General features: G+C 41.0%; 2 protein-coding genes across 2 annotated transcripts; both read left to right on the top strand.

The window, feature by feature from the left end:
- The first annotated feature begins 1,131 nt into the window (after positions 1 to 1,131).
- LOC104384225 (disintegrin and metalloproteinase domain-containing protein 9) lies at positions 1,132 to 19,666 on the top strand. Its single transcript, XM_086616798.1, is given in 31 exon segments — positions 1,132 to 1,201; positions 4,025 to 4,122; positions 5,580 to 5,656; positions 6,307 to 6,385; positions 7,337 to 7,413; positions 9,000 to 9,088; positions 9,091 to 9,218; positions 9,727 to 9,789; positions 9,871 to 9,942; positions 10,637 to 10,809; positions 11,315 to 11,399; positions 12,475 to 12,596; positions 12,709 to 12,730; positions 13,458 to 13,560; positions 13,563 to 13,627; positions 14,576 to 14,632; positions 14,634 to 14,653; positions 15,464 to 15,566; positions 15,568 to 15,579; positions 15,581 to 15,620; positions 15,623 to 15,685; positions 15,826 to 15,931; positions 16,128 to 16,302; positions 16,708 to 16,788; positions 17,394 to 17,471; positions 17,473 to 17,496; positions 18,049 to 18,053; positions 18,369 to 18,500; positions 18,927 to 18,993; positions 19,516 to 19,602; positions 19,604 to 19,666. Coding segments are annotated over 31 exon segments (2,436 nt in total).
- Positions 19,667 to 22,023: 2,357 nt separating this feature from the next.
- On the top strand, positions 22,024 to 25,102 carry PSTK (phosphoseryl-tRNA kinase). Its single transcript, XM_086616797.1, has 7 exons — positions 22,024 to 22,290; positions 22,509 to 22,674; positions 22,710 to 22,793; positions 23,157 to 23,355; positions 23,797 to 23,895; positions 24,603 to 24,712; positions 24,894 to 25,102. The coding sequence occupies exons 1-7, from the start codon at positions 22,024 to 22,026 to the stop codon at positions 25,097 to 25,099; spliced, it is 1,131 nt and encodes a 376-aa protein (XP_086472923.1). The 3' UTR covers positions 25,100 to 25,102.
- The last annotated feature ends 880 nt before the right edge of the window (positions 25,103 to 25,982 follow it).

Below are 25,982 nucleotides of genomic sequence, written 5' to 3'. Positions count from 1 at the left end.
ATACTAATAGTGTGCCGTGTAGGAGAGCAGCTATCAATAAAATATTGGGTTCATTTAATTTTCAGCAGGATCCCAGCTTCTGGAGTCGGGGAGAGCTGCTCCTGGCACTGCGGCCCATCAGCCCCGGGGAGATCGAGTTCTTCCAGCCGGTGCTCGGCCGAGGAATGTTAATTAGGTCTGTAAAACGTGAAGATGGACTCGAATAGGCTTTGTATAAGCTGATATTACAAATGCAGCTGGCATCTCTGCTTTTTTTCACTTGAGCCATTGTTTTGTGTCGTCTACTGGCACTGGGGAAAAAAAAAAAGGATTTGCTCTGTTTAAATTAATGAATTGATTAAAATAATTAATGTTAATGTTTTAGCATAAGAACTGTGTTGTATCAGTTTCCTTTTTGAGTTTCTGAATGTGCTTAATACTTCTGGAATGCATTGTGAGTGCATCCAGTTTTAGAAACGTTTATTTTCTGCTTTTTGTGACGATGTGTTTGCGTGATGCCTCAGAAGATTATTCTGGTCCTGGAAGAGCAATGAGCTGCACAAAATTCCAGACTTTTGGTGAGGAGAACTATCTTTAACATAGAAGGGACTGGGTAAACATCCCCGTTTTGGGGATTTCCATGTGTTTGGGGGATTTCCGTGTGTTTATGTGCATTGTGGTTTTGATATTTTTAAAGGAAAGATGAAAAAATGGAAAACAAAGAACAAGGTGAAATTTCAGAGCAGATTGTTTTATGCTAGAGGTTTTTACTGAGCTGACAATAGCCAGTATAAACATCCTAAACGTTTATCTGTTGGTACCAATATTTTATGTTTCTAATGTCGTATGATTTCACTGTGGTATCAAAGCCCTTTAAATTAAGTCACTTTGATCCTGGCACGGATTCTCCAATCAGCATCTAAGAAGGTGCTGCTTTTTATTTGCGCTAAGCTGTCTAACCAGTTTTTTTGCAAGCCTAATGGATTAAATTTTACTTCCCGTTTCCTTAGCAGAGATGAAGTATCGGAGTGCTTTTTCTGTTGTTTACCTTCGGACGGAGCAGACGGTTCTCGTCCTTCTAGTTCTCCAGCTAAGAGCCAGGTGCACAGTGTCTGCTTGGATACTGTAGTAGTTTCTCTGGGAAGTCTAGTCATGTTAAAACACAGTCTACTTTTGTTCACTTTTGGACTAACTTTAACTGGAAAACCTTTTTGGATAAAAGGTAAGCTTTTTGGTTTTGTTACATATTCAGAAAGTTTCTCCAGGTATTCTTGTATTCCCTGATCCTGGTCGTAATGATGCATACCTTTCAAATCGAATCACTGCTCTCTCCAGGTATTAGGCTATTAGCTGACCTGCTAATTGAGAAAATCTTGTCCAAGAAAAATGTGTCTGGAAAAGATTACAGGTTAAAGCTTTTTATAGTTGAGCTCTTTGTGTTTTCTTTCTCCAGGAGGTAGTAGGTATGTAGACATCATATTCCATACAGGATACTGGTTATGACAACTGTAGTTACTGTCACTCTAATCGACAGTAAAGACTGGACAAAAATATTTGATCTCCAAGTAAAGTGAGGGAAATTCCTACAGTTTTGGTTTAATTCTTCATTAACTCATTTCCGTTTATGATTTGGCTTCAGATTCTAGATTTGGATGTAACACCTGAAATATTTCTTAGAAAGTGATATTATTATGACTTGCATTAAAGATGGTTTCTTGCTTTCAGGTGTCAAAATTTAAATTGCTACAACTGCATTTCCACTGTTAGCTCAGCATACACTCTAGCTCACGAAACAGAATGAATTTTGTGATTTAGATAATAAAATTCCTGGAAATTAGGAGCAAAGTCAGGAGTAAATATTGAGTGCCAATATTCTTTGCAGACCTGTTTGCTAATAGCGACTTCCACATTTTGATTACAATGGCGGTCTTTAATGTTAAACATATGCTACCTGCACCTAGCTTTTAAAAATTCTGATGTTATCTAATAGGTAGAGATCATTGTTACACCGAAGAATCCTCCTCCTCGCTTTGAATGGGTGGTTCTGTGGCTTCTTTCCAATTATGAATTCCTTTCACGGAAATGTGGGAGGCTGAGGGTGGCTTTGCACTACTTAAATGAGAAGAAATCTCTTTGTTTCCTCATGAAAGAACAAGTCAAGAAGGAAGAAACCACTTTTGTTGTTAAAACCCATGTCGTTGATTCTGTAACCTGTTTAAAAGCAGTGGTTGTGTCTCTGCTGGTCAAAGTCAATGCTCAAACCAGACTGATGAGCAGACGAGACAAAGGAAGATGAATTCAAGTTCACACAATTGTAAAAAAAGTCACTGGAGATTGTTTTTGTCTTTATAAAACTCTTACCTGAAACCTGATACTCAGCAGACTTGGTATCTTTACCTGCATTAGCGTGATGTTCTGGAAGTAATTCTGGTATCATGTAAAAGGCTACAAACCTTTTGCAAAGGTTTGGCTGTCTGTCCTGGTTTCAGCTGGGACAGAGTTGGTTTCAGCTGGACCAAACGAAACGCAGTGTTAGACAATGGCAGGAGGCAGCGTGGTGAACCAAACATTTTTCATGAGGTTTGCATGCAGCATGTGGCAGAATTATATCCAGAACGAAACTGTAAGTATTCCTCATTCAGGGCAATGGGGAAAGGAACACCAGTGAAGGGATTTAAACGGAAGGAGAGGGCTGAAGGGGGAGTTGGTTTAATTGAGGAAAGAACAGAAGGAAGTGCAGACATGAGCAAGAGGGACAAGATGAGCAAATGCAGGACTTAACAATAGCTAGAAAGCAAGACCACAGCAAACAGCTCTGTAACCAGTGAAAAACATTCCTCAGAGTATTTAGGGACTGGATTTATTCTTCTGGAGACACAATATTCTCCAATTCTCTGTCTAGCAAGTTCTGAAACATTCTGGCAAAGTTGGATCCACCATTGTACTACACGTCCATGAGCAGAGAGCCCTGCTGTAGAGTTGGAGACCAGCACAGTCTTCCTGACACCACTGAGGTGACTTCCCAAAGCTTGAAGGAACATCATTCTGTCTGAGATGTTAGCATCTCTTGCACAACAGATTTTACCTGGCCAGCTACTTCAAAAATTACTCTGAGGGGACAGGTGGATGGACACAGAAGGCAGCTGCATAAGTTTTCTGTGTTGCACCGGGTTCAAAGTGTAGGTGATGGAGGAAAAAATGTTTTGAAAATTATGGACAAAGTTACAAAGTTAATAATCCAGGTCAGAGTGTGAGAATTGGGATTGTGTTCAAAGCGTTTGATAGTTTTTCTTTGCATGCTTCAGAAGACCCCAGATATAAACTGAAGTTACCTTGCTTTAAATCGGTTTGACCATTCCTGAACTCTCTCTTCATTAACATAAAAATATGCACTGAATACAGGAGGTTTAAGGGTTTTTTTTTAATTTTTCTCGTTCTTGGGATTTTCTGTGATGTTACTGTCATATTGGCTGAAGGATTATTTTTTTAATAATTCTTTTTTTGCCAACAGTAGTTAATTTGTTGTGATAATGTCTATCTGAAGGAATGACCAGTTATCTTGTAACTAATGAAGAAAAGTTAAAGCCAAGATTGCCAGCTAGTTTTGGACAGCTAGTTTAAGAAAAGTTTTGCTTGAATTTGTAGGTTTTAGCACTTTACGTTAGTTGTTTTGGGGTTGGTGTAGTCATTAACCTGGAATAAAGTCCAAACAGCATTTCTGCACATTGAAAATATATCTGTACGTTGAAAAGAAATATATGAGGCCGAATATATTTAGTATAACCACTCAGAAACAAAGTCTAAGTTGGCTATGAATGAAAATGTTGGGGTTTGTCACTTTCCTCAGCATAATCCAAGAGCTCTGGTGGAGACAGAGTAGATCAAACTGAGCATGGGCAGTCAGGTCCTGTCCTGGTGAAATTACTCTTTTTCCATTTACGGCTGGATCAGAATGTTTTTTCGGCAATCACCACTGCGCAGATGCCAACGTTAACATCTTACTTATCCTTTCTGATTCTTTAGAAATGTCAAACTTTATTTTCAGATGTATCTTCTGAACAGACATCCAGACTTTCTACATTAGAAATAATTATTCCTCGCAGTCTGACAGGCAGAGAGAAACATCACCCATTTTCTCATGAGGTTTGTTATTCTATCTGATTCTTTCTTCTGACATTGCTGTTTTTCACAATACTGTCCTATATTCACACAAAACCACACAACGTATGGTATATAGAGATTATTTTTGTGAAGACATGTGCCCTGCACTATCTCTTCACATTCTTAGTATTTTCAACTAGTTTTGACTAAATTTGTTGCCACGAAGGTCTGTGATTTCACTCTAAGTTAATGCCTTTCAAACTTCTAGTCAATGGCTTTCAAACTTCTAGTCCTGTTAATCGCCTTGTAAGACAGAAGTGGGAAGGAACATGAAAATATTTCCACTTCCTCCAACTCAGATTAGATGTTGAACTCAAACTCAAACTAACATCCATGCTGCATGTGTTCTTCTGCTCATTGTACCTGGTTTTTGGATAACCAGGAGATTTCAACCATGTCACACCCAAAGGGCTGCTGCTCACTTTACAGAAATGGTCCCACAGAGTCGCACAGGTTAAATGAATGAGTTGAAAGAGAAATATCTGAGCCTGAATTCTTCAGTTGTGAGGTAACTTAGCTTTGTTGCAGATATCGAGTTGCATTACTGAAGGAACTGTTAATGAAATCGCATGAGTCATCTTTGTGCAAACCGACTGAGGAAGGAAGAATCTGTGAGTTGTTCATCTGGCTGCCGGTGATTTACATAAGGAGTGTCACGAAACATGATGTGGTCGTGGGGCAAAGAGTGCAAATATGGGCCATGCCCTTCTTGGGGAACCCAGTCTGGCCACCTTCATCCAAGCTGCACCTACCTCCTCTCCACCAGCGTCTGAGGACCATTTGTTCCTGAGCCTGTAGACCTATAGGGTGGCAGTCCAGGTTTAGCTGTACTAACATAGAATCATAGAATCACAGAATGGTTTGGGTTGGAAGGGACCTCAAAGATCATCCAGTTCCAACCCCCTGCCATGGATAGGGAAATCCTCCACTACTCCAGGTTGCCCAAAGCCTCATCCAGCCCGGCCTTGAGCACTTCATAGATTCATAGATTCATAGATTTCTAGGTTGGAAAAGACCTTATAGATCATCGAGTCCAACCATCCCTAATCCCCATTAAACCTTCCAGAACATCCTTTCTTTGTTCTTTTATTAGTGCAAGTTTTCATTTTCTTTTTTTTCTGTAGACTGCATTTTTACATTCCCCTCTAGAAATCTCTAATGGCAGACATATTTAATTTCTTGCGTAGTTTATGTACATTTTCATTCTGTCTTCTACATGAAAATTTAGAGCTTAGTAGAACTTAAAATTTCCATAGGAAAGAATGTAGAGTCTGCTGCTGAGATTGAAATGTATGAGGGTTAGTAATGTGTTTTTGTAAATCTGGTAAATACTTAAGACATATGCAGTAGTTGGACTTCCCCTGTCAAAGAAAACATGGAACTGACACAACCAAGTAGAAAATCACCTAATTCAGTGATATCTTTTGTTCTGTTTTCAGGAGCCTTCAGAAGACAATCTTTCTTACTCAATTAAAACTAGAAATGGAACATACCTTCTAAAACTGAAGAAAAATAAGTATGTGATAGAGTGTTCCAAGAAAACATTCCATCTTGGGATGTAGTTTCATATAGTATGCAGAGTGTAAAAATATAAGCAAGTGGTTTTATATTGAAAAAATTCAGAAGAAACCATTTAAGTGGCTGATTGTAGTAATTGCAAAATGACTCTGTTAAATAGTGTCTCTGTTGTGGTACTAGCTTGCAGATATAGGAATAATATTTTGTCTAGTTGTGCAGAAATTTATTTTGCTTATTTTTTATCAGCACCACAAGATAGTAGATTTCAGAAAAACTTTATAGAAATTAGAATTCAGTTCAAAATTAGTTCTTTAGTAGCAGGGATGGAAGGGTTGTTAGTGGTGTTGTACTTGAAAAAATTCGTCTCTTACTGTTGTTCCTCATTCCTGAGCCCGTAATAGTCCAGGCCCTGATATAACATAGTCTGTTCAGATCCTACTCTATGGATATTTCAGTTAAAATATTTCAAAATAACTTATTTTCCAAATAATGCCACTCATTTTGGAGGTATTTTGTTTCATGTCTGTGGATTTTGATAATCATTTAGCATGAGTGTGCTGCTAACAGAATGTAGTACTTACTAGGGTTCTTGACTTATTTCTTGCCTTCTAGACTGTTAAAAGAGCAGTAATTTGTTTTTGCTTCCAGAAAACTTGTTAGTGAAGACTTTATCCTATATACATATGGGGATAATGGGAAACTGGAGGCAACACAATCAAAAACCAAGGTATCGTACATAATAAAATTCCCCTTTTGTGTAAGAGTTTCCTCAAACCAGGGAAGCCAGTTGAATTGAAGCCATACTAACAATTTGATAGAACCGAGGATGATAACAAGGATGTATATGCATCTAACCATATTTTGAAAGCAAAAGTGAGTGCACAACCATTAATTCTGAGTGTCTTCGTATCTCATAAAAGAACAGTGAAAATCAGTTACGTTTTTGGCAGAGGAGAGGAAGATGCACATAAAGTATCCACGGAAGAAAAATGTATTTGCTGGGCAAAAGGCTTCTGTGAATTTTCACATATGTAGCATTTCTGTTTAACGGTTACCACTGACACAAAATGTGAGGTTCTGTGTCTTACGAAGGAGTGGGCTGTTTATGGTGAAACAGCATCACCGTTTTCCAAGGTGTGAAAGGAGATGCCAGGAGATTATGCCAAGACTGAATTTGAGCTACCTGATTAGGCCGCCTTTGCACAGTACGCAGTTAAAGGTACAATGGCAGCCTTAAAGCTCTACACTTCTGAGCTCCTGAATCAAACAAGCCTTACAAATGCTGCTTTTATATTTAATTTCAACTCTCAGCTGCATATGAGCTCGGTGCGGCTTAATTGGATGCTTTGTGCATGGGAGAGAGATCAGCCTTTGAGAGGAGGCTCCTTGAGAACAATGAGCAACATAAATGAAAAGATTTTGCTAAAAGATGGGATGGGTTAAATTAAAAAGCTGGTGGTTTTCTAGAACCAAGGGAGCAAATGCCATTGTAGCTACTCATGTTCAGGAACATTTTACTCCAAGAAGGCTGGGATTACTTCTAGAATAGGAAAGTCTGTGAATTTGTCACAGCCAGCCTTAATGTCATGCAAAAAAAACGGTTGGTTAGAAAAGGAGTTCACATTTGAAGGCAACCACCTGATTTTGTCCTTAATTATGTGGTTTTGTTGCATTTCAGACAGACTGTTATTATCACGGCACTGTTGAAGGAATCACCGACTCAATGCTCGCTCTTAGCACGTGTGATGGCCTTAGGTACCACCTCTTGCTTTTTATTTCAGGACAATTCATTGTGCAGTACCAAAGTAAAACAGTAAAAAAACAGTTGCTATTCATCATACAGCTGGAGAGAAAACACCATCCTATCTTGCAAATTTTTTTTATATCTTGCCTTTTGATGAAGCTGAAACTCTTCAGAGGTTTAATATCTTCCTTCAACTACCACGTTTCTCCCCTTTTTCGAAATCCCTTCACAGGAAAAGATAATATGCGAGAGAGCATAATCCAAATACAGGCAGAACACGGGCATGGGCTGAGGCCTCTGTTACTTGACGTGAATGTCTTGACCAGAGGTACCTCTGTAGAAGAAATTCTGATGAAGCTTTTACTAAACTTAACACACTCCTGCGAAAAATTCGATCTTATGAATGGGCATGTTTCAAAAGAAAAAGCATTCATGTGCAAAAAGTTTTGACCAAATTTGAAACAATTGTTTTATGTTTCAAATACAAGAAAATTACATTTATTTGAGAAACAAAGGGGCCAGACTAGTGCAAAAAAGATGGTGGTGTCTCCCTGCAGAATCGGTCCATGTGAGTTGGCAAAACGAGACGGCAAGCACAGCAAATTGTGCAGATATTCGGAATGTGCTTGGAGCGTGTCGGCTTTTGTTGAGCTTGGCTCTTCAGCTGAGCTTTGGATGTACTTGCAGTTGTAGCAGCCTTGTTCAGTTTGATGTCTTTGACAAGCAGGAAGAGGCAAATGGGTTAAAGTTCACCCATATATCTTTCACAGATAGTATCACAGTGAGACGCAACTCACAATGAATAATGACATTCCCTGACATTCCTTTAAATGAGGAATAAAATGTTGATGCACTGATATTTCAGGTAACACTGGATCTCACTAGGCAGAACAGATATTTCATATTGGCTGTTCTGCAAACTGACACAGACTCAAACCCTTCGGTTACCTTGAACTCACATTTTTGAGGATTTGCTTTTATAGGATATTAACTAGAGAGTTCTTTTTCTAAATACTGTTTTGAGATTCTGGAGAACAAGATAATAGCTTCTGAAAGGCTTTGGTACAGCAAATGGGCATATACCAGGTGTTTCTGAGCCATGGGCAAATGCAAAATCTTTACACTTAGCTGCACTCAGCAGTGCAGTGCTGCTGCTGCCCTCATAAACACCCTGGTGATTGCTTTTAACCTTTTTTTTCTGTTTAGAAGATACCTTTTTCTAAAACACTAAATTAGTGCAGCTGCATGGGGCTAGGAGTGAGACTGGAGATAAAGACTAAAAGAGACTCTTTGCATCAGCTCCGTACCCACAATCCAGACTCATTCAGTAACAATTTGGATTTCCTGGTAACTGATTCAAGGATCCTAAAATTATGTATCATTAAGAATTTTAAATAATTTCTGTTTCATCTTTTAAGATCCTGTTGGGCATTTGGACTTACCTCTTATACTAAGATAAGCTAAGATAATAATAATTTATTTCAACATAGTGGTATGAATAATTATAGTTTTTAAGTCTTCTGCTGTCGTTCACTCACCTACTCATAACCACGAAGAAAAAATTTGGAATAATTTTTCATTCTTTCATGATTATTAGAGGAATTCTCTACCTTGGTGGCAAATGGTATGGAATGGAGCCGCTCAACACGTCCAGCACATTTGAACACGTGTTTTACCAGTTAGAAGATATGCAGGTATCCCCTTCCAATGCGGGGTGCTGAATGGCAGCCTTCATCACGAGAAGATATTTGTGAAGCAATCTGTGAAAGACACATTTTTATCAAACAGTACCTCTAGCAGGGAAAAGCTTTTGAGGGTAAATACCTTTCTGTTTCTCTCTTGAGAGCTGCAGTCCAAGCCATCTCCTCAGTCTGGTCCAGCAGCCAAGGGTCTCCAGGGCTCTTGATTTGGCATGATATCATTGCAGGTGGGTTTGGCCTGGCAGGCCATTTCCTTGTTGCCTTAATTTTCATGGACCCCACTCTGGTGAGAGTACTAAAGAAATCCTGAAACAGAAGAACAGTGGGAATTTAACATAGCTTGAACAATCCCTTAGCAGAAGAGCGGAGCTCTGCCCGAGACAGTCGTGGGTATGACACGAAAGGCATGAAGCTGCCATTCAGCTCATGCACCCCAGTGTCTGACCAGATATAATTACTGACGTGTAGATATTTATGTGGAAATCTAAGGCAAATTGACTTCTGAGGCCACATTAAAAAATGCATCGTTTTATAAATGTATGAAATTAAAATCATGAGAAACATAAGTAAAAAACCTTGAACTCATTAGTTATTGTGTTGACTTATTGTGCTTTTCATTTGCAGAAGCGAGCTGTCTTGCCACAGAAAAGCTACGTGGAATTATTTATGGTTGTGGATAACAACAGGGTAACGATTTCATCCGATGCTAAATACATTTTATTCATTCATTAATTTTTTTCTCTGACATTCTCATATGGTGTTTTACAGTTTTTGCTGAAGAAATCTGATCCTGCTGCAGTGCAAATGGAAACAGTGGAGCTGATTAATTATGTCGATGGGGTAGGTCAGATAAGTTGCCTAGATTCAGTAGTTTCTACTTGATCATGGTTTTCAAAAGAACAGCTAACACAAATCTGAAACTGTATTTGGAAGCTATTCAGTGATTTGTAACACGTTCAAGGCACATCTCGAGTCTGTGCACAAGTCTTGTGGAGGTTCAAGCACAGGAGAAATGCAAGATGTTTTTAAACCATTTCTGTGTGCTCCCAGACTTTGACTGCTTGAGGAACATGAGGTCTCCAGAACGTTTTACATTCCCAGAAAAAGTGTTTCTCATGTTTGTAGATTTTTATTAAGCAAACTGTCAGCACTGTGAACAATTCCGTAAGCTCTCTGATCATCTGTTCCCAGTTTCTCCTCAAGACAATTAGCTAACGAAAGGAATGAATGTGGACTCTCCAACTTCTACTACTGAAAGATATGTTTATGTACCTTCACGAAGTAGATTGCCTTTAGTCATATGTTCTTTCCTTATTTGATTGTGTATTATAAATATTATTTTATATTTAGTTTGTAAATTATAAATATTTTTATTCTAGTTTATAAATATGTTTTATACTTAGTTTCAAAGAAAATAAAGTTCTGTCTCTTCACTATGTTCAGCTTATTGTTTATTCAGTAGTAGTGATGTAATCTTTCAGAATTCAGCTGAAACAGACTGATGGACAGTAATAATTATTACCTTTTTTTTCAGATGTATAGAGCATTAAACATCCAGATTGTTTTGGTTGGATTAGAGATCTGGACAGATGCAAACCGCATACCTGTAACGGATAGTTCCGCTGGAGACGTACTGAGTAGATTTGTTTCTTGGAGACAGAACGATCTTCTTAAACGCTCGAGAAATGATGTTAGCCACCTCATAATGTAAGTCTTCATTCACTGGGAAAGCTGGTCACGCTGCCAGTGTTGTTACTGGATATGATTCAGGGTTTGTATACGCATGAAAACATAACCAGAGTAAAATTCACTCAACTTACAAACTGTTTGAACCTGGAAAAATGACAAGAAAGAATAATACATTCTTCACAGTTAATCGTATCTAGGTGGCTTTAGGTAGCTCTGCTTGAGCAGGGGGATTGGACCAGATGACCTCCAGAGGTCTCTTCCAACCTCAACCATCATGTGATTCTGTGCACTCAGAAGCACTGACACAGCAGACATAGGTGATTGATCGTTATTTTCAAGCTATATTATTCAGATATTCATATTAATTACAGTGAAACCCTGATATGGTGATAAATTTCTTCTTGACTTCAAGAAAACCAAATTTTGTCTTGCTGTGTTTGTTTCAAACTCATCAGTGTCTTTTAGCAGAAATTGTGAACTTTCAGCCCCTTTCAACAACAACTTCAAACTGCTTTTGTTGCAGAGGTAGAAGCTCGTACGATGGATCCCTTGGAATGGCTTTTGTGGGTACCGTCTGCTCGCAAGTCCAGGGAGGGTCAATCAGCACTGTAAGTACATAATGTTGTGGTTAATGGAAGAAACCAACATGGGAGCTGCTAACTATCATAGATATATCTATGATATCTATCTATCATAGATAGCTGGTGGGACAAAGAGGTATCTGAACAATTGAAGGCTTTCTCCTGGGCATCTACAAAACCCAGCGTTGTAGATACTGCTATTGCCAGATATTGTTTCCACAGAGGTACCTTTCGGAACATCCTCATAAATCATGTGCACTTTGTTGGCCTGTTTGGTCAAGTCACCCCAGTCTTGGAGACTAGACTTGGAGTTGTATGGTTTCTTTCATGGGGTTTCTTTTGTAAAGATTTGTGATATTTTTATACTTAGATATAAAAAAAAAAAAAAAAAAAGAAGCATTCCTAATTTCTCTCTTTATCACTTCCGAACCACTTGGCTGATTTAGTCCTGTAATTATTTTTTTATCACCTTTTGTAATTCATCTAACTCAAAGTTGCACAAGAAAGCCCATCCTCATACCACTGAAGTTCATAACCACAGTGGTTTTGGGATGGGAACGCAGCTACAAAATAATGTATATTTCTCGGCTCTTTCCGTGGACAGAAGTGAACATAATGCACTATATTCTCAAGTGTCTGGAATTCTCCACAATAAGGTTGTAAACAGGCAAAAATTTTAAATTTGGCAAAATTGGTAAGAAACTATTTTTTTCTCCTTCACCCTGGGGGCAGAACCAGCATCTCCAGAGGTTCCTGTCCTTACAATATGGATGCCACAACATGGCGGACAATCTCAAAACCAGATTCTGTTCTCTAACAGTACATTTGTTGTTGAAGACTCCGTTGAAATCAGTGTGTGACTGATTACCTGTGTAATTATTCGGAATATGATCTAATGGAAGGAAGAGGAAAAGTGGCAGAATCTGGCCCTACCTGAAGATAAGCAGTGACAAATTGTTCTTGCTGCTTTCACTTTGCAATACAATTTAGTATTCTGTCTTGGTAGCCTCTGAGAGCTCTATGGCTTGAGTAAATCAGTAGGTAGAAACATGGTGTTTTCTTTAATTTCACAATTTTTTTTAACACTGATTCTCTTTGTTAGTTGAATCACAACCATGTGTTACATCATGCTACAGTAGTTGCACATGAGTTGGGGCATAATCTCGGGATGAAACATGACGACAAAAGGTGTCCCGCATCGTATATCATGCACAGCACAGATAAGTAAGATTTCTAGTTATTTTACTTTAATAATTGTTATTTATCTGCAGTGACTATGCCTTATATGCTGTGAAATTTCCATGAATCTTGAAGAACTTTTGTGAACGGGGAATAGTTTGAAACGTTTAATCACAGAGGTGAATTCACTGACTCAGATCTTGACATCATTTTTATTTATTTGAAACGTTATCTGTTTTCCAATCCAGTCATTCTTTATTTGTAGCATTCCTAAAAACTTATTTGGATTTCCTTATATTTTTTTTTTTAACGATAATGTGTTGCTGGTTGTTTTACCCTGCTGAGAATGCTTTACGTCTATTCACTGGGTTTGTGCAAACATGCATCCTTCACACAGATTCTCTTAATAGTTAATTAACAAAACCTCTCAGCCTATGTTTCTTTCAGTTCATTTGCTCTTTGGCTTCCTCTTAAAAGAAAATATCATATTATTTTGTCTGTTCACATTTGTATTAATAAACCAGGGTAGTTGAACACTGGACAAAACTACTACAAGAAGATGCATTCCTGAGTTCTTAGGGACTCCAAGTTACGGTGAATGTCTTTCTGGAAAGTATTTTTTAATCAAGAATTTGTAGACTCAGTACAGACAAAGAATTCCTACAATCTGTTTATATAGGACACCAGAATCTGATGGTCTCTTCAGCTTCTGAAAGTTATACATAGTATTTTTAACTCTTCTTGTGTTGTAATCTAATGTAATAAAGTAAAAATGAAGTATCTCATGATCTCCTAACTTTTCAAAACTATGATATTATTATTGATGACAGTACTTTAAGGGCTTGAGTTGGTATTTTTTTCCTGTAAGCAAATATTTCTAACAAAAAATAACATTATGCTTTTCAGTGGATCCAGAATTTCAGCACCTGCAGCGCTGATGATTTTGAGAACCTTATTCTAAACGGAGGAGGAAACTGCCTTATAAATCCTCCCAAAACAAGTAAGTGTTACAAGAACCCGTCTGTGGTAATAATGTGGTCGATAACAACGAGGAATGCGACTGCGGCAAACCGCAGGTAATGAATGAAATTCAACTGGATACTTCTTGGATATGATATGATATGATATGATATGATATTTTGTTATATAATACTGGCCTTTTGGTATACTTGATTCACATTAATATCTGAGGTGTTGTTCCTTGTAAATTTACATTTTTGAAAGCAATATGAAGGTAAATTTTAGAAAAAGCCTGAAATCATACTTTCATTTTGATATGAACTCAGTTAAGGGCTACTGGACTTCACAGAACTTTGAGCCAACTCTTAAGAAAGGAGCTCATTCAGTGCAGAGTATGTGGAACCACCACTGGGTTTTGTGCTGCTTTTAGGAACGTGGATATTCTATTACATAAAAGAGAATATTCATCTGTAGAGCACTTACGGATTTCCTAAACTGTAACCCTTAAGCTTAGCCCACAGGTAAAACTACTTTTGTTGGTCATATTTGCGTTGTCAAGATGTCCCTGAAAGAATGGGATATATTGACTTGTTCTTTAGAAAATAAAGTGTTTCAAAAAGACACCAACAAACCGAAAGGCTGTCAGCAAACCCTGGTTCCATTGTGCAGGCCTTCTTCCAAGTCATGAGAAGATACCAATGTTCTCTACATCGAACTGCTAGTGTAGAGGAAAAATAAGATATGGGAATGGGTGATACGAAGTGCTATTTAAAACCCAAAGTGTTCTGCTTCTTTTAGTGTCCTGTTTAAAGTGTAAACCTGTCCTATACCCCGTGCCACAACACATCGAACCAGATGTTTTTCTGAGACTCGTAGTAAAAAAATACAGCCAGCCTGTGTGCTCATTTCTGTCAGAGCAGAAGGTCCCTCAACCTCAGAACATGCAAGAGAGACAGTGCATTAAAACTGTGGTTTGTCTGTGCACTCGGTGTGATGATGTATTTTCCTAGCTGTATAGCGAGGTAATAAACCATTGTGTGCCCTTATCCGTGGCTGTTCTTCAGGAATGTTCTAACCCTTGTTGTGATGCTGCAACCTGCAAACTCACGCCTGGATCGCAGTTGTGCTCAGGGACTGTGCTGGTGAACGTTTGCAAGGTAGGTTATGTTTTTACAAGGGCGAGTCGTGATAGGACAAGGGGCAATGGCTTTAAACTGAAAGAGGGGAGGTTTAGATTAGATATAAGGAAGAAATTTTTCACTCAGAGGGTGATGAGGCACTGGAACAGGTTGCCCAGAGAATCTGTGGCTGCCCCATCCCTGGAAGGTTCAAGGTCAGGCTAGATGAGGCTTTTGGCAACCTGGTGTAGTGGAGGGTTTCCGGCCCATGGCAGGGGGTTGGAACTAGATGATCTTTGAGGTCCCTTCCAACCCAAACCATTCCATGATTCTATGTTTTATTAAGCTAAATTGATACTAATTACTCATGTTTTTTTAATGTTTGAAAAGAGCTATCATAGTACTCTTGACATATTTTCATATTATCAAACTACATTCACCAGTAGACAGCATGTAATCAGAGAATTGGTGTCTAATGGCTCCTGGCAAGGAGTTTAGAATGAAATGTCGTCCCTGTGTTATCCCTCGTAGGAGGCAGGAGCAACCCGGGAACTCAGTAGCAGTGACCTCCATCATGCAACACCAAGCTTCTCCTAAAGTCTGTGATAGCTGGCTGCTTTTTTAATTTCCACTCGTGCGTTTGTACAAACCACCCTAGTCTTCTGCAGGCTCAGCTCAACAAACTTCATAGCCACCACCATAGGAAACTGAGGGAAGTTTTGGACATTCGTTAGGATATTGGTCTGAAAAACTATTTTCTCTTCCTTTAAAATCACAAAAGGCTCCCAGTTGTTATTGTTTCGTGTTGGAACTTCCACTGGTGCAAAATAAAAGTAAGGCGGCATTCCTCTCTGGTTCTAGTTAAAGTGCAGGAGCAGAGTGCAGATCCAAAATGGATTTCTGCGATCTACCGGAATACTGCAATGGAAGCAATGCCTTACTGTCCAGACGGACGTTTATATCATGAATGGTTACCCGTGTGACAACACGAAGGCTATTGCTACTACGGAGTATGCCAGAGTTTTGATTCCCAGTGTGAATCTATATATGGAAAAGGTATGTTTGTAATTTAGTGTAAAAAGACTTGTAGTCTCCTAATAAACATTTCCCATTTTCTTTTCTTTTTCATATTTTTAAGACAGTGTAGCTGCCTTCAATGTTACTAATGACACTAACATTCACTATTTTTTGTACAGGGGCACGAAAAGCACCTGATATATGCTTTGAAAAAGCAAATATTAAAGGAGACAGGTTTGGAAACTGTGGAATGAGAGGTGGAGTGTACAAGAAATGTCCCGTTCAGTAAGTCACGAGCAAATAAAAGCTAATCCTAAAATCTTAATGTAAAAATATGTTCTGTTACAAAATCTTAGAGCATGAGATTAAAAGATATTTCCTTGAAACGCAAGCTAAAAAGTTTGACTGGATGGTGCATTTGCACTGATCCTGTGGTTTTTTTCTGTTCACCTTGTCTCCGAGTGTCATTCGTTCAACACAGGCACAGTCTGTGCGGCAAGCTCCAGTGCACATCTGTTAGTCTTCAAAATCTTCCTGCTTGGAGCGTTGTCAATAATGCATCTGGGGTTTTATGCTGGTCTTCTGACTTTGACTTAGGGTCAGATGTCCCTGACCCTGCTCAAGTTCATGATGGAACAGCCTGTGGAGAAAAGAAGGTAAGATGAATCGCAGCAGCACTACAGAATATATTCCACCAACTGGAAAGTTCTTAACTTCCAAAGCATTACCATAGCTGTCGTATTCATAGGCCATAATATAACACAAAATTTGCTTTTTCAGATATAAACATACAAACAATTAATAGCTCTTCAAAAACTGGGATGCAGTGAACTACATTATCGTTTTTTCAAATTACTCCATCAAAATGCATCCACGGACTTAGGAAATCTGAGACAAACACTGCTACAAAATTGTGAAGTACTGAATGTTCTATCAGCCCTTTTCTTGACATCTAAGCAAAAGCTGTAGACTTGTAAACATATACATTTATGTAGTATATTTATAAAAGAATGGGATTTTTTGGGGTTTTGGGTCTGAAAGACACTAAATACTTTTTCCAGGCCTGTGTAGATTTTGAATGTGTTGATGCAACTCGTCTGGGCTACAGCTGTGACGTAAAGCAGAAGTGTAATGATAATGGGGTGAGTAGATGGATGTATTCATGCCCTGTTTGTAGAAGACAGAGATAGGTGTAAAATCCTCGCATAAAAGCAACAACTAGCCAAATGGCTTTGAGGTTTTCTGATCTGTATTAAAGTTAAGTCCATTTTTTTATCTGCAATTCATGTTGCCAGTATACTGCAAAACCTCCTAGTACTAACACTGGAAGACATTTCTTCTGGATTCCCCAGGGAATTTTCTAATATTACTGAGCTTGCCAAGTTGTAAAAGCAAATATTCCTCTAAGGAGGACAGTCTAGTGATTCCCGATTTATCTCTTTCTATATGAAAAAGCAAAATGGAGTCCAAAGGTTGTAAAATTGAATTCTCTGCACTGTAATGTACAGCAGGCAAATGGCAAAACAAAGATTAACTTCTACAGAGAACAAGCTTCTGGTGTCAGTATCACTCGGTGTTTCGGGATCTTATGGAGGAGGAGAGCTTATTTCCAAGCGATACTACGCAATATTTCTTGTTTCCACATACAGTTCTTGACGTGTAACTCCAAACGTGTACTGGAGGTTGAAAGTGGCTGCTTTCCAGAAAGGTGTTGTTCGCTTGACTAATCCAGTTGTATCGACTGTAGGTGTGTAACAACAACGGGAACTGCCACTGCAATTCCGGATGGGCGCCTCCGTTCTGCAACCAGTCGGGATACGGCGGCAAGCGTTGACAGCGGTCCAGCTCACGTGGGTAAGACAGTGAAACTGGCCTTCATTCTGCTCCAGTGTCTGATCAAAAACTATACTAATAATGGGGGGTTTTTCAGTCTCTTTTCAACTGTTTTTTTCTGCTGCATGGGACACTTAATCATGGGACTGACTTGAAGAACAAACATTATTATCTGATGTGTAGGTTTGCAGATATCAAGGAAGTCGGTCCAAGCAAGAATTTGACCTCTGTTTCACCTGAGATAAAAAGCAATACATTAGTTGCTTAGAATTGCTGTCACATTTTTTAAATAGGTAGTTGAGATATTCACTTAGGTATTTAAACCAGAGTTCTGATAAAATGGATGTAAGAGATGAAGACTACAGCTTGAGAAGGAAACCAGCAGCCTTTATATACACGGAAAGGGTCTCACAGGAATGAGAGGGGTTAAGGAGGTGCCTGCAGCAAGCAGCACTTGGCTCGTGCGAGAGCCAGGAAATTCTGCAAAGGGAAAATGGAGGTTTTGCCGGCCTTCACATCGAGAGACTACGCAGATGTTTTGTATTTGTTAATATCTTGGGAAGACAAAGACGACGTGCAGATCAACTGTGGGTAAGCAAATACAAAATGAATTTGTCTGCTTTCGAATTCTCAAAAAAAAAAAGGAAAAGGAAGAAGTTTGCATATCATGCAACATGGGGTGGGTAAGGCAGAAAGAACTTGTGATAAGGCCAAATCCTACTCTTCTGATTACAGCACTTTATGAATTTCAGTGGAGTTACTAGCTTTGATCTATAACAATTTGAAGATTGTAGTTTTTACAACTGGAAGGTGTTTTTAACAGAAAAAACGCTTTAATGTGAGGTTAAACGAGATTACTGTCTTACATTATTCAATTCTTTTTCTCTAGATAATCACTTCGGGATGGTCTGCTTGTTTTTTTCTTCCTCGTGCTGCCAATAGTAACCGCTACTGTATTAGCAGTAATTAAGCGTGATGCAATAAGAAGAAAATTTTGCAGGAAAAGTAGAAGACAACAAAGGTATTTCACATGTACTAATGGGTATTTCAACACCTGAGAGCATGCTCCAGATTAATTTAGCAAGCCAGGTAGATGCTTTATCTATACAAGGAATTCCATACCTCCTCAAAGAAGAGACCTACTTGCTATGAGTGGGAGTAGGCAGTTTAATAGCCAGCACCCTGCTATTAGGTAGTTTAATCCAGATACTCCAGTTTTCAAGTGTTTTTTCCCAAAATATATTGCACTTTCCCAATTGTTATCCATAATTGTATTGCATGGACACAGGAGCACAGCACACGGACATTATTTGTCAAGGCGAGGAAGGGAAGGAGACAGAAACAGAATCCAGATCCCTGAGCTGTAGCCTCATCCCTTGTAAAACACCATACCCCCGAAGGCAGATAACTAAACAGGGATTTGCCTGATGTCGTGGGTTTATTTCAGGGATAACAATGTGGAGCAACCAAAGCAAAATAACAGACCAAGTCGTAACACAAGAAATAATAATCAGGTAAGATGGACGCATACTTGCGTTATTTCGTGTTCAGTAATCCAAACTAGACAGTGCCTTTTCTCTAACAGAGTTACTGATGACTTTGTGGCTTTTGATACATTGAAACCATCTCAATTTCCAAGTATTTAAAATAATTACAATGTGTTAGACAGGATTCTGTTTGGGTAAGTGTGAGCTTTATTGCCTGTCCTGTCAACACAGGCTGTAAGTAGTATGGGATGGAACAGGCTGCTACTTAGAGCAGCCAAAAACTGAACTCTGAATTCTGCAGCCAAATACCACAGAAGCTGCTGAGCCAGGCTGTGGATCTAGTTCTGACAAAACAAAATAAAAATTATCAAAACAAAATGCTGCAAGAGAATAGTGAAGGTTTTTTATTGAATATTTAAGTATTGAATTTCCTGAAGAAAAGGAAATTATAATTAGTTCTAAAATATCATTAGCTTAATACTGAATAATTAGCCACCTTTTGAAATCTGTGTTTTTCGTTGACTTGATTTTCTGTGACATCTTTTCCAGCCTGCCACATCAAGGGGTGATTTTTTTACCATATCACATTTCACTGGTCCACGGTTTGTAGCATTTAAAACCTTCTTTATTTCATGTTCGCCACGTTTACATTGCCTGTGTCATTGTGAGTGAGGTTCCTGGTGTCTCGTGTCCTGCTTAGGATGATTTCCATGCAGCATCATATGAGAGAAAACACGTTAAATGCTTGAAGGAGAAATGCTGGTTTACTGCTTGTATGGAAAAGAGGATAACGGGACATGTAAATGCTCCTAGGGAGAAGGAGGGGAAAAGGCAGAGGGACGGTCAGAGGCAGAGAGAGTTAAAGATACATATAATGCTAGCAACTGTTTCAAAATGGTAAAGAACCAGTTTAGAAACACCAGTTGTCGCAAGTCATTAAATACCTCACAAAACCTGTTTTCCAAACTTCAGGCAGCCAGTTCAACCCAGTTTCCTGCAGTTCCTTCAGGACCTCAACGACCCACAGTCCCGCCTAGACCAGTTGTCTGAAAAGTTTCTTGGGAACCCTCAACCAACTCTGACAAGTAACTGGTCTGAAAAAAACCTGGAGACTGCAGTCCTCCGGTCACCTCCTGGTGCAGCCAAAACTCCTTCTGAAAGCACGTACCTCTGGAACAGACTGGATACCAAGAGGCACTGAACACAGATTTTGTAACATTCCACTACTTTGCTAATTGCTTCTGGCTGTATCTGTGCCTCTTCTACCTCACCTCTTGGTTCTTTTAAACCAGAAGCCCGAAGGTCAGCTCTTGTTAGATTAAATCTCTAACAGCGTCAGGGAATGGGACTCTTCCGCAGTGCGGCCTTACCTGCAGGCCAGAGAAGTGAATTTGGTTATTCACAGACGTAATTTATTCACCTCTAGTCAGACGCTGCTGTGGAGATGAGAACGTGGGCTGACCTCTGGGGAAGTCTGCAGTCTGTCGGCCTCCTGGCCCCTCTTGGCACTGCACTGCCAGGGACCTCCCTGGCACCTGCTGAACGCAGCCGTACCCGCACATCGGGCTCGGGCACAGCTCCTACGCCTGGCTCTGAGCCTTGGCTCCAATGCAACCGTGTCAGAGGTGGCATCCAGATCCCACCTCTCATTACCCACGAGCTGCATCACCTTCCAGTTCAAGTAACTGTTCAGTTCTTCTCTGAACAAGACAAGGTCTTGTAACTGTTCTGTCCAGTCTTCTGTTCAGCCTGGAGAAGAGAAGGCTCTGGGGGGGATCTTATTGCAGCCTTCCAGTACTTAAAAGGCCTACAGGAAAGCTGGAGAGGGACTTTTTACAAGGACGTGTAGTGATAGGACAAGGGGTGATGGATTTAAACTGAAAGAGGGGAGATTTAGATTGGATATAAGGAAGAAATTCTTCACTGTGAGGGTGGTGAGGCACTGGAACAGGTTGCCCAGAGAAGCTGTGGCTGCCCCATCCCTGGAAGGGTTCAAGACCAGGCTGGATGAGGCTTTGGGCAACCTAGTGTAGTGGAGGGTGTCCCTGCCCATGGCAGGGGCGTTGGAACTGGATGATCTTTGAGGTCCCTTCCAACCCTAACCATTCCATGATTCCATGATTCTATGTAGTTTATAAAAGTAACCTCATACAGGGACAGTAGCTACGGAAAGAACCCTGTCGATGACATACCTGAGTCTAAAAGAAAGGAGCCATCTCTGCTGTTACAGAAAACATGGTAAATTGGGAAATCCATTAGACAACTTCACAGCGGTTTGGTGTTTACTGGTTATTACAGCTTGAGAGCTTTGCTACAAACAGATTCCAACACAAAAGCCACAGTTAACTTCTGTCCTTCTTAACATGACAGCTGAGAAACGGCACCAGTTTAAAAGAAAACGTACGCAGTTACACAGTTTGCCAAAACGCCAACTAATGGAAAAGGAGCTGCCACAGCAAGAAAAACTCACCGGCAATGACAAAGCTGTGGACATGAATCCATCTGCACACAGAAGAGTGCATCACACACCGACTGTGCTCAAGTGTAACCTTTGGGAATGTGAGCTAGCCAAAGAGTGAACAAATTATGGAATCAGCTCACCAAGAAAATATGTCTAACCCCTTGGATGGCCATTTCCCAGGAGAGCTGGACAAAGAACCCAAAATACACTGCAGGCGAGAATCTGCACGGGCAAGAAGCGTCTGCCAAAGAAGTGTCGTCTTCCTTAATTCCTTAGAGTCTTAAATTTGTATTATCAACTAAATATTCCTGTCGTTTAGACCTTATTAACAAGCACATTACAATAATGCAATTCCACACTAATCGCCGGTGTCGGCACACTCGGCAGTATCGTGATTTCTGACCGTCAAAAAAAGCCACCGCTGGGCACACACGGGACCGCTCAGCCGCTCTGCGTTCCCTAAAGCGTATTATTGGATTTATGACCAAAATAAAGCTGAAGGAAACCGGCTGTTTCACGCGCACGGTCAGAACGGACCTCACCGCCCCCGGCGCCGCCGCCATGACGGCCCGGCGGGGGCGGGCCCGGCCCCGCGCATGCGCAGAGCAGCGGCCGGCGGCGGTCGGGACTCGGCAGCCGCGGCCGGGCTGCGGGCAGCGCTGGCGGCGGAGGGGCGGCCGCGCGGCGCCGGGCGCGCCCCGGTGGGGCTGTGCGTGCTGTGCGGGCTGCCGGCGGCCGGCAAGTCCACCCTGGCCCGCGCCCTGCGCCGCCGCCTGCCGCAGCGCCCGGGCTGGGCCTGCGCTCTCCTCACCTACGACGAGCTCATCCCGCCGGAGGCTTTCCCGGCGGGGCCGTCCCCATTGGTCAGTGCGGCTTCCGCCTTCCTGCCGCGCGCTCTCTGCTCTCATTGGCCAGCCGCCGCGCGGTGGCGGCGGCCGTTGCCCGGCAACGCGGCGCGTCCTTCGTGCGGCGCGACGGGGCCCGGGGAGACGGGCGGCGGGGCGGGGGTCGCGGGGGTTCGGCGGCGGGGCGGGGGTCGCGGGCGTGCGGGCCTTCACCCCTCCGCCGCCTCCCTCCGCAGCTGTCCCGCTGGAAGCGGAGCCGGCGCGAGCTGCTGGAGTGCCTGGAGCGCTTCCTGCGGGCACTGGTCACCGGGGAGCCGCTGTCCGCCCCCGCCGCCGCCGCCCGGCCAGCCTGGGAGCGCTTCCTGGCCTGCTGCCGCGGGCAGGGGCTGCTCTCCCCAGCGGAAGCGACGCCGACGGTTCCTGGGAACACGCCACCACGTCTGGGCCGCTCTACCTCATCCTGGATGACAACTTTTACTACCAGAGCATGAGATACGAGGTGTACCAGCTGGCTCGAAAATGTAATTACTCCTTGTTCCTATGCGTAACGACTTTTTCAGCTTTCTAGGAAGCTCGGTGTGCTTTTGCTGCCTTTCTTTACGTGCTTTTGTGAAACATTTGCCATTAATTGCTAGATTCCTACAGTATAGTAAAAATCGACTTCACTACCGTATTATTAGAAATAGCTCAATTATAGTTCAATATATTAGAAATTGATCTCAGAAATTACTCCTTGAGCAGCCTTGAAGGTAAAATATTTGGTATTCTTTTTAGGCTCAGAACTAGCATAGAAGTTACTCATTGATGTAAAGCCTTTCGCGTACACGTCGCTCTCAAATTTTTACTTGAACTGTTCAAAGGTAAAATTGTTTATGTTCTTTTAGATTCCTTGAGCTTCTGCCAGTTATTTTTAGAGTGTCCGCTTGAGTGCTGCTTGCAGAGAAATCGTCTCAGAAGTCACCCGTTACCTGACCAGACAATATATCTAATGGCAAGAAAAATAGAAATGCCCGATCTCAAGAAAAACGCTTGGGAACGGAACAGCCTCATTCTGAAAAGTTTGGATTGCACTTCAGAGGACGAGTATGTTACTGTATTGACACTCGGGTTTTCACTAAGTACTGTTTTCCCTAAACAAGTGGATAGAAGCTTTTTACTAAACAGAATGTGAAGAATATTCCGCATGGTGATTTTTGGAAGCCACACAACAGAAGCCAATTGTTGGTAACTCACAGCCATTGTTCTTTGCAGAGTTAACCTCAGAACAAACTGTACTTCTAAACTGTTGTTGAAATTTTATGTAAATTATCTGAAACATTAAGACTTGAAATAATTGGCTGTAGTTTTAGTTGTAATTGTTTTTCATTTAACTGGTTGTATAAAGATTATTTCATTGATTGCCCTATAAATTTAACTGAAAACTCACATTTTTTTTCTGTGATGAGGTGTCATTACAAAATGAAAGAAAAATCTTCAGTGAAACTGTTTGATTAATGTGGTTTACTCTTTTGTTTCTTTTCTTAGTGAGCAGGTAATTAGTTTGCTGGCCTCTGCTTTGGAAAATCCAGTGAAGCAAATCGAGGAAAATACTGAGCAAAAGGTAGCCCTGCTTGTCTTCACAGCCACAGCTCTTTCAGCTGATGGTGGATGAGTTAGTTATCATAGAATGGTTTGGGTTGGAAGGGACCTCAAAGATCATCCACTTCCAACCCCCCTGCCATGGGCAGGGACACCCTCCACTACACCAGGTTGCCCAAAGCCTCATCCAGCCTGGCCTTGAACACTTCCAGGGATGAAGCAGCCATAACTTCCTCTGGGCAACCTGTTCCAGTGCATCACTACCCTCATTGTAAAAAACTTGTTCCCTATATGTAATTGAAATCTCCCTTCTTTCAGTTTAAAGCCATGGCCCTAGCATGACAGAAATTGAGAAACACCCATTGCGTTTCTTGATTGCACAAGCACACACAGGAAAGTTTGTCCTCTTTGAAACAGGAACTTCTGTCACCTGATTAAGTTAAACCACCGAACTGCCTTTAAGAATACTGCTACATGTACTACAGTAGTAAAAAAACTGTCTTTTGGAGACGTCACATCGCACTGAGGACAACAACATTCGCTTCCTGATGTTGCTGTTCCTTCTTCACACAAAGAATCTGACTCTGTCAGGCACCCGGATACGCACACCCACCTCTGAATTCAGAGAAGCAGACACACATGGTGCCAGTCACCGAGTTGCTGCTAATGCACTCCTTGTTTTCAAAGAGCACTTCAGAGCTGGTGACAGTCTGAATCGAATGTAACGTGTTTACTTGTGTTCTTCTTTCTGTTGGTCACCCTGGACAGGAAGCAGATCGAGCAATCTGTGCCGCCAGTGCTGTCCATCAGGCTGATCAGACGTGCAGACGCATCATCTCTCAGGCAATGAAGGACGCAAAAGGTACACACAACACATTCCCAATGAACTTCCCTTGGGGTAAATTGCTAAGGAATCCGAACCCTGCAGGTGTAACCGAGGCAGTCCCCTTCAGAATTCTGGTCAAAGTTAGTTATAGAATGTGAGTCAAAGTCTGTAAATTTTGTCTTTAGACAAAAAAAGTTGAGCTTTAATTTTCTTTTAGATAAAAACATACTCCCAAGTGAGATGAAGAGCCTGGCAGAAGAACTCAACAAACTTAAAGCAGAATTCCTGGAAGACTTGCGGCAAGGAAATCATTGGAAACACCAGATTTGTATACAAAATCAGTGTTTTGACCCTGCTACAAGTGTAATTTCTTCATTCCAACAGGAGGCAGTCAATGTAGTTAATAAATACATTTCAAAATAATGACACAGAAAGCATTGGGTGGTTTTTTTTTTAAAGAGTCCAGAGCGTTTCAAATGCAATACTTGATTTCAATAGTACAGCTAAAAACACCTGAGAGATACGGCTTCCTTCTCTGGAGGCCTGTGCCTTCCTTAACTCTTCTCCCCATATTATGGAAGAGAAATACAGTCTAGCACAGTGTTTGACTTTGAAGATCAAGCCAACAACAAACCATCCTTAGATTTCAAATTTCACAGCATCACAGGAAAAGTTAGCCTGGGAGGAGCACCTATCCAGTCCTTTCTCCTGCTTACAGCGGGACTAACTTCAAGCTGGATCAGTTTTCTCAGAGCTTCCTCCAGCTGAGGTTTTGAGGAGCACCTTGGATGGTGATCTGCTCTGCTTTGCCAGACAGGTGGCTGCACGTTTTGAGAATACGCGCCTGGGATGGTATCAGAACAAGTGAGATGGAGTTTAGTGTTTCAAGCACGAAGCAGGTTGACAATGAGCGACAGCATCCAAAGTCAGGATGTCAGCACCTAAGTTTAAGTCAAGTCCTGCTTCAGGTTCCTAAGCCCCATTTTTAGATCAGGCTCTTGGCCTCTCTGCTTGTTTTTGTGACAGAAGCTTCACAAAAACCAAGAAATTAGAGTTAAACGAAGGCCCTTGAGAGTTGCACGCACGTAGGATTAACTCCAGTGTCCAAAGGAACTTAACATTTGGTGCTGCCTTCAAGGTTGCTAATAACAACATAGACAGAAGTTCCGCACGCAGTGACAACTGCTTTACCGTGATAAAAACTCTACTTTCTGGCACACAAGCACTTGATAAAGAAACAAAAGTATGAGGACACAAAGAATCTGGAAGATGACCAAACGTGCAAGATCAACAGTGGAAAGAAGTA

Source organism: Tauraco erythrolophus, chromosome 9, assembly GCF_009769465.1.
Source record: "Tauraco erythrolophus isolate bTauEry1 chromosome 9, bTauEry1.pri, whole genome shotgun sequence".
Classification (NCBI taxonomy): Eukaryota; Metazoa; Chordata; class Aves; order Musophagiformes; family Musophagidae; genus Tauraco; species Tauraco erythrolophus.
The sequence above is the reverse complement of the archived record's forward strand: the minus strand, read 5'-3'. Positions and strand labels throughout refer to the sequence as shown.